This window comes from Cavia porcellus, unplaced genomic scaffold (genome assembly GCF_034190915.1).
Source record: "Cavia porcellus strain 051 isolate PalLab524CR breed Dunkin Hartley unplaced genomic scaffold, mCavPor4.1 scaffold_10, whole genome shotgun sequence".
Taxonomy (NCBI): Eukaryota; Metazoa; Chordata; class Mammalia; order Rodentia; family Caviidae; genus Cavia; species Cavia porcellus.
Genome location: NW_026947493.1, coordinates 82,812,082 through 82,825,344, shown reverse-complemented (window position 1 = coordinate 82,825,344; position 13,263 = coordinate 82,812,082). Strand labels below are relative to the sequence as shown.

General features: G+C 52.4%; 1 protein-coding gene across 2 annotated transcripts; it reads left to right on the top strand.

Annotated features, from left to right (window-relative positions):
• Window positions 1-1,491: 1,491 nt before the first annotated feature.
• On the top strand, window positions 1,492-12,616 carry Dscc1 (DNA replication and sister chromatid cohesion 1). Of its 2 annotated transcripts, XM_063257674.1 has the most exons (9): window positions 1,495-1,862; window positions 2,931-3,099; window positions 4,174-4,308; window positions 4,822-4,912; window positions 5,360-5,498; window positions 6,683-6,735; window positions 7,250-7,404; window positions 8,258-8,406; window positions 10,133-10,362. In XM_063257674.1, the coding sequence occupies exons 1-9, from the start codon at window positions 1,699-1,701 to the stop codon at window positions 10,239-10,241; spliced, it is 1,164 nt and encodes a 387-aa protein (XP_063113744.1). In that variant the 5' UTR covers window positions 1,495-1,698; the 3' UTR covers window positions 10,242-10,362. The 2 variants fall into 2 exon arrangements, with proteins under 2 accessions (XP_063113743.1, XP_063113744.1); XM_063257673.1 differs by lacking the exon at window positions 8,258-8,406 and having other exon boundaries at window positions 1,492-1,862; window positions 10,133-12,616.
• Window positions 12,617-13,263: the final 647 nt, after the last annotated feature.

Below are 13,263 nucleotides of genomic sequence, written 5' to 3'. Positions count from 1 at the left end.
CTTCTTGGTATATCCCCATCTTCCCAGAATTAAAAACATCATACCACAGTAGCATATGCACACCCATGTTTATAACAGCACAGTTTGTAATAGCTAAATCCTGGAAATAGCTCAAATGCCCATCAACAAATGAATGGATTAAAAACAATTTTTTTAAACAGTGGAACACAATCCTATCATGAAGAAAGATAACCTTGAGACATTTCTAGGTAAATGGATGCACCTTTAAACCATACTCTTAAGAGAAATTAATTTGACACATACGTGTAAATACTATATTGTTTCTCTGTGAAAAATTTAAGTGTAAATAAGGGCCAAAACAACAGATGTTGTGGAATGCGAAGAAAATGTTCAAATGACAAGTGGAACTAGGGCAGGGAGAAGACGAAGGGAAGGAAAAGGGGAAAAAATGAGAAAAGGAAAAAAATGGAAACAAAGCAATTGTAAATGGGGAAGGGAAGCAGGGTTGAAGGCTTAGGATGGGGAGTGGGAAAAAGAATCATGTTATTTCACGTACACACAAATCATTTATGATGAATATGATCATTCTGTATGCCTAAAATGTACCAATACACTTCATAAATAAAAAGCAAATGGTTTTTTAAACTCTGGATTGTTAGCCTGAAGCTGGCGGAAAGCCCCTAGCAGTACCCACGCCGCAGACGCAACACTGGGCTCCCTGGGAACTGTCTCCATCAGATCAATCAACTGGCTGCCCTAATCTCGGCTCCTGCAGTCTCTGCACCGAGCACAAGGCAGGCAGAGTTTCCGCCGGGACATCACGAAGGCGGCCCGGGGTCCCAGCCCGGACCCACTCCGGGCCGGCCTTCCCGTGCGTGCTGAGCACTCTGGCCTCGGCTGCAAGCCGAGTCTCCTCCGAGCGCCGTCCACAGCGCCTGGCTCCCGCAGTGCCGCTGTTAAGGCGGAGCCCGGAGGAGCCGCAGCACGCGGCCCGCCCTCCAGACCTCCCGACCTCGCTCCCGCCAGCCCCGCGCTACTGCCACTTCCCCTCCCCGGCTGACTGCGGCCGCGCCGGGCCGGAACTCGGGCCTCCGCCTCGTCCACGGTGCCCGGCAGGTTCCCGCTCCCCAGGGCGCGGAGCGGGGAAGAGCGGATCCGCTCGGCGCGGTCGCCCAGCCCTTCAGGAGTGTCCCCTGGGAGTCAGGGTCTCGCGAGATCGCCAGGCTGCCCAGGTAGGGCTCTAAGTCTGCGACCCTGCGGACCCGGCGCGCTGCCTGCCGGGACTGGGGAAGGCACTAGGGGGCGGGGCGGGGCTTGGGGTGGAGCCTAGGTTGAGGCGGGCTCCTAGGGTTGTCCTAGGGACGAGGCCTGGAGACGGGGTTTAGGACCAGGGGAGGGCGGGGCCCGGGACTAGGGGCGGAGCATGGGCGGGGCCAGAGGCGGGCATAAGAACTCGGCGTGGCTTCCAGGCCAGGCCGGGATGGGACCTCAGGGGCGGGCCTCGGGGCGGGGCCACGGCGGCAGGGGCGGGACCTCGGGGCAGGGGTTCGGGTCCCGGCCGAGGGCTGCTTCGGGCAGGGCCCGCTCCTCCCCAGCTCCGGGGAGGGTGGGCCCGGTGGGCCTGCCCGCCAGTGCGTCAGTTGTCGGGGCTGCGGGCTGGGCCCGGGCCTGGCTCCGCCCCCTCCATCTCCCGCGCTCTCCTCCCGGAAGCGCCGCTGCCCGCCGCGTGGCGCCGGGATGTCTCGGACGCGCGCGGAGGTGGACGCCACGCTGCAGGCCGCCAAGCTGCGCGCATCCGAGCTGCTGCCCACGGCGCTGAGCCTGCGCTTTGGGCCCGGCGCGCAATGCTGCCTGCTGGAGCTGGAGCCCGCGCTGTGCCGCAGCCTGGAGGCGGGGCACAGGTGGGCGGGCCTTCCTCCGGCGTGGGCTCGCGGGCGCGTGGGGTGCGAGGCAGGAGGGTCGTCAGATGCAGCCCGGCCTGCGGGGCTCAGGAGACCCTATCTCCCGCAACCACGATTGCTTCCTGCGGCCTTGGGCCCGCTCGCGTCCCGGGCCCAGGTGGACGTGGGAGGGTCTCTCTGTGTCCCGGGTCACGGCGCTGCGGTTTCCATACCGAACTTGTGGCCCGGCTGGCCAGGTGGCCGAGAACCCGCGGCTTCAGACCTAGGACTGGGCCGGCTCTGCTGTGGGACCCCGGAGCGAAGCGCAGCCTCTGGGGGGTATCGGGGCTGACCCAGTACCATGAGACCGGAAAGCAGGTCAACAGCCGGGGAGTTGTTCCTTTTTGGTTTTTCAACACGGTCTCACTGGGTAGCCTTCAGAACCACCTAACTTTGAGCTGGGCCAGGTGGCGCACACCTGTCATCTCAGCACTCAGGAGGCTGAGGCCGAAGGATCACTGCCGAGTTCCAGGTCAGCCTGGGCTACTAGTGAGATCCTGAGTCAAACAAACTAAAATAAGTAAATAAAGAGTAGGTGCCTGGGCCCACGAGGCCTTATTAGCAGCTGGAAGCCATGTATTCTTTTCATGTTACTCAAGGCTTAGTTTTTAAAAAGTCTTGCATTTTTCTGTTTTGCTTTTTGAGGCAGGTTTAGGGCTTCTGCCTCAGCCTCCTGAGTGCTGAGGTGACAGGCCCGTTCCCCCACTGGGCTTATTTTAGATTATTTGTCTATGCAAGTTTGAGGAGTTCTTTAGCCTGCTTTAGAACACTGGTCCCGGGAGTGGTTTGTGTGTGTGGGGTGGGGGGGTATACCCACGGCACTCTGTCACGGAGCTGCGTCTTCAGCCCCTTTTCTTCAGTTTTTAAAGTCTGAAACATTGCCCAGGCTGGACTTGAACTTGCAACCTTCTTGCCTCCGCCTCCGTCAGTGCTGAGGGATCGCAGGTGCGCACCTCCGCGCCCAGCTTCTTCACTTTGGGAAGCTGCTTCAAATGCGGGTCCCTGCGTGTTCTCCCTGTTTTTCTGAAGCCTCGTGATCCGCGGTGAGAAAGATGAGCAAGCCGTGCTGTGCAGCGGTGACAAAACCTATGAGCTGAAGGTGGCGGACACCTCCAACCTGCTGCTGTGTGTCCCGGGCTGCAAGACGCCGGAGCAGCTTGCGCGGGAGGCCGAGCCCCCTGACCTGATCCATGCTGAGGTACCGCTCGGGACCCTTCCAGGCAGCTGCACCAATCTTGTCTTTAGTCAGATCTTTAGATGGAAGCCGGGTGTAGGGATGCACATTTAGAATCCCAGCCCTCGGGAGGCTGAGGCAGGAGGATTGCTGCAAAGTTGGAGCCCAGCCTGGGTTACATAATGAGACCCTTGTCTAAACATCCCCTGTCCCCCCAAAAAAGATCTTTAGATATCAAATGTATGATTATGGGATTCTGAGAAGCTGTTTGAGGAAATTAGAAATTTCTCAGCTTGATTATTTTTCTTTGAATTATTGTGAACTTGTCTATATTTTGTTTGACTTTTTTCTTCATTTTTTAAAAGACAGAGCATTGCTGTATATTTTAGGGCGTGAAGCCTGAGGTTGTGGCAGTCCTCCTGCCTCAGCCTCCCATGGTGCTGGAATTACAGGTGTGCCCACTGCAGTCCGGTAACTTCCTGCATTGAACACAAGTGTCTTCCTTTGCCTTCTGTTTCTTATGTGTATCACATGGGTCACAAAACAAGGGCCTCTCTCCCTGTAACACTTCTTGTTCTTTGAAGATTATGATGATGTCTTTTTGTTACTGTGTTGCTTCCCCCGGCTCCACAGGCTCCTTGCTGTCCTGCCAGCTTCTCCTGGGTGTAGGTAGTTTCCAGAGTGGACTTGTGTGATGTTCACGTCCTCGTTTTCAGCCAGGTGTGGTGGTGCACGCCTGTCATCCCAGCACTGGTGAAGCTGAGGCAGGAGGATCGCCATGAGTTCAAGCTCAGCCTGGGCTTTGGAGTGAGACCTTGTCTCAAAACAAAACAAAAAAAAGAAAAAAAAAAAACAAGGGAAATAAAGATCCCCACTCTCACTTTGTTGACAGTGTCTGCTGAATTGGGCTTTAAAGAAAATCAGTCTCGCTCTCTCTGTGTCTCTCTGTCTGTCTCTGTCTCTGTCTTTCTTTCCATCTGTCTCTCTTCATGGCCCAGCAGGCACCTTCCCAAGGGAAGTTGTAAACCCTTTTCTTGGTTCTCGGTGGAATTTCTTCAGGATGACTGCTCATGGGTGATGATGTGTTACAATTTCTAGATCTTTGGTTTTGCCAATAATTACTGGGAATTACGAAGATGCAGACCTAAACTGCAGAAGCTGAGGAGACTTCTGATGAAAAACACCTACGAAGGGCCCGACAGCCCAAAAGAGATGGATTCAAATCGCACCACGGTAAGTGTCACAACAAGGGCAGTGTCACTGTTGATTGGAAATCGGGGAAAAGATTTGATTGCACGCACTGCACAGTGACCATCTTAGCTTCACATTTGTGCGTCAGGAGTAAACCCGCTGCAGAGGGCATCTCATCGAGACCCACCTGCCCGAGCTGGCCTGGTGGCCTCTGATCAGGGATGGCATGGTAGGACACTATGCAGAAGGCCTGGGTGCGGTAGGCTCCAGAGAAATAATGAGGTGCTATCTCACTGTGGTCACTTCTTTTGAGACAGGGTCTCACTCAGGCTGGCCTCAATCTCATGGTGATCCTCCTGCCTCAGCCTCCTGGGTGCTGGCCTCACAGGCATGCACTACCATGCCCAGTGCTATTTATATATCACTATATATTAATAATAAAACTGAACTCATGCTTAAATTTTGTGCCAGTCATTTCTATGTATTCCCACAAATCCAATGAGAAATTTAGAAAAATACTATTTTTCAGGGCATGGAAATATGTTTTCATTTCAGTATACAACTGAGGATTTGCTTGATGTAATTCAGGCAAGCAAGGAAGAAATAATGTCCCACTTGCAAATTCTGAATGCCTGCGAGATTGGAGGTAGGCGTCGCACTGTTCCCATCAGTGACGACAGGGCAGGGAGTCAGGTGGGAGAGGGGTTTGGGTATCTTTGCCCTATTGCATGTTTACTGAATCCTTCTTGGGGCTCAGAATTGAGCTGCTGGGTGTGCTCTGGGCCCCGCTTTCAGCCCACAGCACTGCAAACAAACCCAGATTGTAATGGTCTGGTTTGAGTTTCTGAGACAGGTCGTCGCTGTAAATGCGGGCTGGCCCTGAAGCCCAGGCAGACCTCCTGCTTCTGCCTGTCAAGTGCTGGGGTGCCGTCACCACGCCCGGCTACAACACACAGACAAGTTTTAGGGCTGGGTGTGTTTTGTTTTGCTTTGTCTTGCAGCAGACAAGAGTATGCTCGTACTTAATTAACCTTATCGGCTACTTTGTTCTCTTAAAATGCCCCTTGGTGAAGCTGACTTTTACAATTTCCAGGTTACTGGAGGGTTCTGGAGTTTGATTATGAGATGAAGCTTCTGAATCACGTAACTCAGCTTGTGGATTCCGAGTCGTGGTCTTTTAGTAAAGTCCCTTTGAGTGTTTGCCTGCAGGAACTGGGCCCACTGGAGCCAGAGCAAGTATTTTAATCCTTTGTCCTGCGGGTTCCTGAAGCGGGAGGAGGTTCTTCCCCAGCCTGGAACTAGACTCAGGACGTAGACCGTTCATAGTTTGGTATCTTAGAAAAAATTTAAAAACATACAACCAAAAAGGATTTGGAAATTTTGGTCACTAGGGTGAGTGAATCTGTTTAATCTCTTTTTCTTGATTTGGCTTAAGAATACAAATTAGTGTTATGTTTGAGCTATTTTGTATTAATATGTTTACATGCTCTGTAAAATTGTGTGTCCTGGGGCCGGGTATTTAGCTCAGCGGCTGGGCTCAAGCGCTTGCCTGTTAAGTACAAGGTCCTGAGTTCGATCCCTGGTACCAAAAAAAAAAAAAAAAATAGGCTTGACATGTAGCAGCTTTCTAGGGTATATTTTCAATTTAAATAAAGTACCATTTGGCATCCAAATAATTTATACTTCAAATCTCAAATTTATATCTTAGTTTCTCATTAGAAATGAGGTTTAAAGTACAGTACATGACAGCCTGGGTTCCATCAACAGGCGAGTGGGTAAAGAAGTGTGCTATAGACACACAGTGGAGTACTACTCTGCCAGGAAGAAGAATAAACCTGAGTTATTGTAGGAAATCAGATACACCTTTAGACCATAATGTGAAGTGACATAAATCAGACACAGCTGAACTCTTACATGTTTTCTCTTATATGAGGAACCTAAAGTATAAATAAGAAGCAAAGTAAACCATAGATAATAAGAGCCACGCATGGGACATGCCAGTAATCCCAGCATTCAGGGTGGAGGAGCTGAGGCAGGAGGCTCTTTGTGAGTTTGAGGCCAGCCGGGCTACCTGGTGAGCTCAAGGCCAGCCTGAACTCCATATGGGTCCCTGTGTCCAAAGACCAAAATCAATAAATAGAAAGATAGGTAGTAGGAAGTAGGGACATAGATGTATTTCAGAAGTACAAAAGAGGAAGAGACCAAGAATGGAGGGAAGAGAGGAGATGAAAAGAGAATTAACATGTGACATGTGCAGACACCAACTTCCTACGAAAAGTGATCACTGTATACTGTAAACATGGACTAACAAACACAGGTGCTGGGGAAGAAATGAATGCAGGAGAATACTACAGAGAGAACTGATTACTCAAATAAACAGTGTGAGATACCTTTCAATTTTTTTTTAATATTTCAGGGAAATGATAGAGCACTGTCTTAAGTGTTACGGAAGGAAATATGTAGATGAAGGTAAGTTGGGGAAGTCTGCCCACGGGCAATGAACTTTTGGATGCTAAAGTTGCTGTGCTTGTGTGGACTGAGGACTGGGAGTGAGGGAAGCATTGCTTGAGTTATTCTCGTTGCTGAGGGGTTTGTTTTAGCTCATGGGCTGCAGAGGTTTCGTTTGGCTGGCTGCAAGGTAAGACAGCACTGCAGAGGAGAAACGGTCCCTGGCGGGCAGGCAGGAAGCAGCGGTGGCCGCGCTGAGCCTCCCTTTCCCTTTCATTGCATGCAGGCTACAAGCCTATTGGTTGGTGCCACCCACACCCAGAGTGGAGCTTCTGTGTCCACTAAATCCATTCAGCCACACCCAGAAAAAGATTGCACCCACAATCCCAGCTGCCTCCCCAGAACCTGTGCCTGCAGAAGGCCTTGGGGGACATCTAGATGCGAGCCTAGCAGGTGGTCGGGCTGAGAAGCGGCCGCTGTGGAGGAGCAGTGGGGACTCGTTGGATACACAGGGCTCTCCATGCCTTTTCTGCAGGGGAAGTTTATTTTGAGCTGAGCGCTGATAAGATTTGCCGTGCCACTGCCCAGATGCTGCTGCAGAACGCTGTGAAGTTCAATCTGGCTGAGTTTCAGGCTGTGTGGCAACAGAGCGTCCCCGAAGGGATGGTGACCAGTCTGGACCAACTCAAGGTACCCCACTTGGCCTGCTGTGAGGTCCACAGGTCCTTGCTACACGGAGGCCTCCTGGGTACACCAGTCCCTCGAGTGGTCCTTTAAACATGCGGTTGTGCTCTAGAGGCACCGTTTACATAGCATGAAATTTACCTTTTGTTGTTGTTGTTCTCTGGGCCAGGGTCACTGTGTACCCCAGGCTGGGCGGGGTGATGAGCAGAATCCAGGTTTGCTGTTTTCCTAGGATGGGACCTGGAGCTCGGGTTGGGGTGAACCCAGCACAGTCCCCTGTGGACCTGGGCTTGGGGGAGGGCACTGAGAGCAGACACAGACATCACGGGGAGCAGGAGAGACAGGCCCTGGAGTGTGGGAAGAGAGGAAGAAAGGATCGTAGGAAGAGAGGAAGTGTGGCGCCATAGCTGGGGGACCGTGCCGTGCACGAGAGCCGACAGTTCCTGAGAGATGAGAACCAGGAGTCCAGGAAGGGGCCCGTTGGGATGCGGGTGGACTGATCCGTGTGACCTGCTGCTCGCATGAGCTGGGGGTGAGAGAAGCTAGATTGGAAAGCAGCCTGCTGGCACACACCTATAGGTGATCCCAGCACTTGGGAGGCTGAGGCAGAGGGTCATTTTGAGTTTGAGGCCAGCCTGGGCTACAGGTGAGTTCAAGGCCAGCCTAGAGTACATAGCAAGACTGTGTCTCAAAAAGCAAAACAAAACAAAAAAAGGAGCTGTTTTTATGAAAAAAGCTACTAGGCATCTCTAGATAGTTTGTGTCAGCTTTGTGAGGCTGGTATTTAGCTCCTGTGGGCTAAGGGTAAACAGCAAATCCTCATGTGAATGATCCGCCCTCTCTCTCGTGTTTCCCGCAGGGTTTAGCGCTGGTGGATAGACACTCAAGGCCAGAAATCATATTTTTGCTGAAAGTGGATGACTTACCAGAGGGAAATCAGGAACGTTTCAATGCCCTGTTCTCTGTGAGGGAGAAGTGGACGGAGGAGGACATTGCCCCTTACATCCAGTCAGTAACTGCATAACGACTCTTGTTTTCTGAGACAGGCTGTGGAGTCAGGCTGGCCTTGAACTTGTGTAGCTCAGGCTGAGTGGAAATAGAAGAGATCCTCCTGCCTCAGCCTCCCAATTGCTGGGATGACCGGCGTGTACCCCCACCCTGTAAGGACTATTGAAGTTAGTGACTTTCTCCCTTCATGGGTGATGTTTGGTAGCTTTAGCCACGTACTAGTGAGTCCGTTGGGATATGTAGTGGGAATTCACATCTGTTCCTCGGTGAGCCACAGGCCTTCTGTACACCCTCTGCTTCCTTCTAGGGAGAGTTTTCCCGCGTCAGGTGCCCACGGTGTGCATCTGCTTGTCACATGCAGGCTGCGCCCTGGGATGAGCAGCTAGCTGGACCTTAGACTTCCCACTGAGAAGGAGTTAGAGGTGGACTTTAAGCAGGAGGACACTCTGTGTAAGCAGGAAAAAAGCAGGGAGCAGAGAGCTGCCCAGGAAGGAGCAGCGGGCTCTGGCAAGGTGGATCCCCGCGGGCCTCTGTCCCGTCCCTGGCTTCCAGGCCACAGGGTCTTGACGGCGCCACTGCCTGCGTGGGCATCCGGCTTGGTGCGTGTGGCTCGGCTTCCGCCTCTGTGGTCCTGGTCAGGGCCTGAGCGTCTGTGTGTCAGCGTGCGGGAAGCGCTTGCTTTAAACCTCATCGCCCGGCCCTGTTGTCTCCTCTGCATTTTACGGCAGGCGGGAGGGCGCTGGTCTCAGTGTCCCTGCCTGTCACCTCCGCCAAAACCACCTGCGCCATCTCAGGCCTTTTATATCGCTGTTTCTCCCCCTCTGCCCTCGGCCTGGTCATTGCTCTTCCAGTGAAAGTTTCAGCAGGATTGTCAGAAACCCCAGTGAGGGCCTTGCTCTGTCCTTTCCTCCACCTGTAAACCGCTCTCCTGTCAGCTAGAGGGGAGGCTGAGGCAAGAGGATCACATAAGCCCGGGAGTATGAGGTGAGGCTGAGCGACATCCCCAGGGCTCCCTACAGACAGACAGACCCACAGACAGACAGAAGTGTAGCAGCCGCCCCCATCTTTTCCTTCCCCCTCGGGTTTAAAGCAGGAGCCAACCTGGCATCGTCTTGTGTCTGCCCCTGAACTGGGCCCCTTTTTCTCCCTGTCGTCCCCCCACCTCCAGTCTGCTTGTTTTGTGTCTTCCGTGCGATGCCGCTGCTGGGGATGCACCCCGGGCCTCACACCTGCCTGGCCAGTGCCCTTGGAGGCCCCGTGATGTGGCCTTTGCTGTCTTCTCTGGCATGTGCATCCCCGGTCGATTACGTCCCCATCCTCGTCTCTGTGGCTAGGGGAGGGCAGCTGCATAAACTCACACAGGAGTCCGGTGTCCAGGTTCTCTGGCTTCATGCTTCATGGTGACACCCGGCTTGTGTATTTTTGACTTGGAGGTTCAATTAAGACAGAACTGCTGGGTGTGGCAGTGCGCGCCTGTAATCCCAGCTCCCAGGAGGCTGAGGCAGGAGGACTGCCAAAAGGTTTGAAGCCAGCCTGGGCTACACAGCAAGACCCTGTCTCAGAAATAAACAATAATTTAAGAGACTTCAGCCCAACCCTACTGTTTCTGCTCTGCACACACTCTTATGCCCACAGGAAAGATGGATTGGGAGGAGGTGAAATCACTAGTCCGGTCTCGTTCTCTCATGTTCCTGCCGTTCATGTGGTTTTCTGGTTGCTTCCACAGAGACCTTTGTGGAGAGAAGCAGACCATAGGTGCCTTACTCACGAAATACTCACGGTCCTCCGTGCAAAATGGTGTGAAGGTGTACAACTCCCGAAGACCCCTGTCTTAGAACAGCAGTCCGCCTGGGGAAGGGGCTTTGCATTTTTATTCCCGGCTCCTGAAGGCTTGTTTTCCTCTGCACATTGGTACTGCGCGAAGAAGGACAGAATAAAGTGTTTCCTCCTCAGTGACGTCCGTGCGGCTGTTTCTAGGAACAGTTTTTGTATATAAAATTCCATGCCTTTATGTGGGATTTAGTGTTCTGGTTATTAATGCACAAACATTTTCTGAGAGAGCCAACAGCAGTGGTTGGATAGAAGAGCTCTACCCAGCAGGGTGCGGGGGCACCCACTAATCCCTGCACTCTGGGAGGCCTGAGGTAGGAGGATCCCAAGTTTGAATCCAGCCTGGCAACTGAAGTGACTTAGATCCTGTTTAAAGATAAAAACCGAAGAAAGATGGGATGTGGCTCAGCACAAAGGCCGGAGATCAGTTCCCAGCGCTGCCCTCCCACCGGCAACTTCATTCACTTAAATGCTGTTAAGCAAGTTCCCCTTGCAGTTTTCCACCAACACGGGAAGTCGCTAGGTACCACCGGTCCTTTGCATCTGCTGGTCACGCTGCAGCCAGCTTGGTGACTGTCCCATCCCTGGGGTACCAGGTGCCTGCACACTGGGTAAGACAGATTCAGACCTGGATGCTGTGTGGAGAATCCTAATGGACCAGTGCACGCTCTTCACATGCAGGTAGACACCGGGAACCACGGCCCTCTGGGCCAGTGACGGCGACAGCCCTTGTGGCAGCAGAGGGCCACGGCTGCCCAGCACGGCTCCAGGTTTTGCAATGCTTGCCAAGAGGGTTTTGGTCTTTTGTTTGTTTTGAGACCGGGTCTTATGTAGCCCAGCCTGGCCTCAAACTCACCGAGATCCTTCTGCCTCAGCATCTGGAGTGCTGGGGTCACAGGTGTTGAGTTCTTTAGAGCTTGCTTTTCCTAATTTGTTTTAGACCAAAGTTCAGGGACCTTTAAATTGGCCAATAAACCTGTCACCAGGCTGGCTGGAGAGCAAGCCACGCTACATCCGGTCCAAGGTTTAAAATGGTGAATGGAGAATTCATGAGGCACAGAACTTCAACTATGTGTCAGATTCACTCTTTTTATGCACCTGGAAGGTGAACGTGATGAGTTCAACTTCTCTGTGTTTCAACAAATGTCTCTGCTCTGTACGGACTGTGTAAGATACAGCATATCACATATTGGAAATGTACTGATACCTGCCATCATAGTCTACACACAGACTCTATATAATACATGTTACTGCCAAAAACATGCAGATATGTGTCAGGAAAAAATCGTGTAAATATTTTAACGGTAACTTCATAGGGGCGTCATGCGATTAACTCGTTACCTCTGACCTCCACAATTACAAGAGGTGTTCAGGTGGGGGCTCTCCCACCTCCAGACACAGGAGTGTGTCGAGGGGCCACCTGGGTGACGCAGTCCAGCATGTCTTGAGAGACCCCTGTGCACACGTTTTCAACCTCTTCCCGGAGGCTGGCAGTGCAGGACGTCCTGCAGGGAGCACAGGAACCTGACAGCACCCCTGCGTTCCTGCAGGTGCGTGCCCAGGTAACCCGCAGGTCACCCTGGCAGTTTGGCAGGGCTGTCATGTAAGAACTCTAGGATCCTGCACGGGGCATGTCCAGGTACACGTGGGCTGTGACAGCTCCTCCAGAGAAAAGCGGCCCTGGGGCGACACAGCACCACACCAGCAGTGGAGATGCTGCTGGGTCCGCTGGGTCCGCTGGGTCCGCGGGTGCCTGGGAAACTCACTTCTGTCCGCACAAGGGCCACCGAGCTTGAATGGCGCCTGCAGGACCACACGATCCTTCGGGTGAAGTCCTTGCCCTGGCCTGCCTGTGTTGGAGCCACCCCAAAACTGGCTCCTCTGATCCCTGCGGGTATGGAACAGGGTGGGGCGCAAGTCGCTGCACTGAACGAAGGCTGCGCTGGACCGGGTGCTGCTCAGCCAGGTCTCCCGTGGGCACTGCAGGGCCTGCCGGACTCCGCCCTCTGTGCTCCTCGCCTGGCAGGGGGGTGGGGGGGTGGGGGTGGAGCTGGTTCCGGGCTCCTGCCTCCGGGCCGCACTTCACCGATGCTCGCCAGCCTGAAACCTTAGTTCCTTCATCCATGACTGTGCTTCTGCCAGTGTCCCGCGGCTTGGTCACCTGCTGCTACGACTGCCACGAGGGTGACACCATGGCACGTATTTATGCACATGTATGTACTAGACATATCGCATACAGTTATGCATATATATGTGTATGAATACAGTACTACATGCATATGACTAGGTTCATGCATATATACTATATATGTACTGTACCTACGTGACTATAACTGTATATACTGTATACGTACGTGAATAAAGCTATTCACATATACTATGTATGTATGAACACTGCATCACTGCACATGTACAGATATGGCTATTTATTACATATGTATGAAGATATTACTATATTTACATATTATATTACAAATTATGGCTATATGTATATACCATACATATACTAGTATACACATATATGTATGATGTAGTTGTACATATATACTACACACTACACATGACTGTATTACTATGTGTGAAAGAATGTAGTTATACACATATATCACGTTATGTACATGAATATGGTTCTACATGTATGAATACAGCTGTACATACCACATGCTATGGGTCTATGACTATACTTGTATGAACAGACCTATATATATACACGGTATATGAATATTACTATATGTATGGACACAGCTATACATACATACCACATGTAATGGATACAGGACACACACACACAGGTGCTATGCATACGTAGATCAGTACAGGGATGATCATAGCTGTGCATTCACACCACATGCTGCGGGTCTAAGACTGCACACGCAGCCCGCGCCCTGCACACTCCCTGCACACTCTGCCTGTGCACAACCCCGTGCTCTGACACACCCACTTGCCCGCTTGGGACCGCGCCTGGCTCTGCAGCCCTGTCCCGCACGCCTTTCTGCGCATGCGCAGCTTCCCTCTAGGTCCAGACGT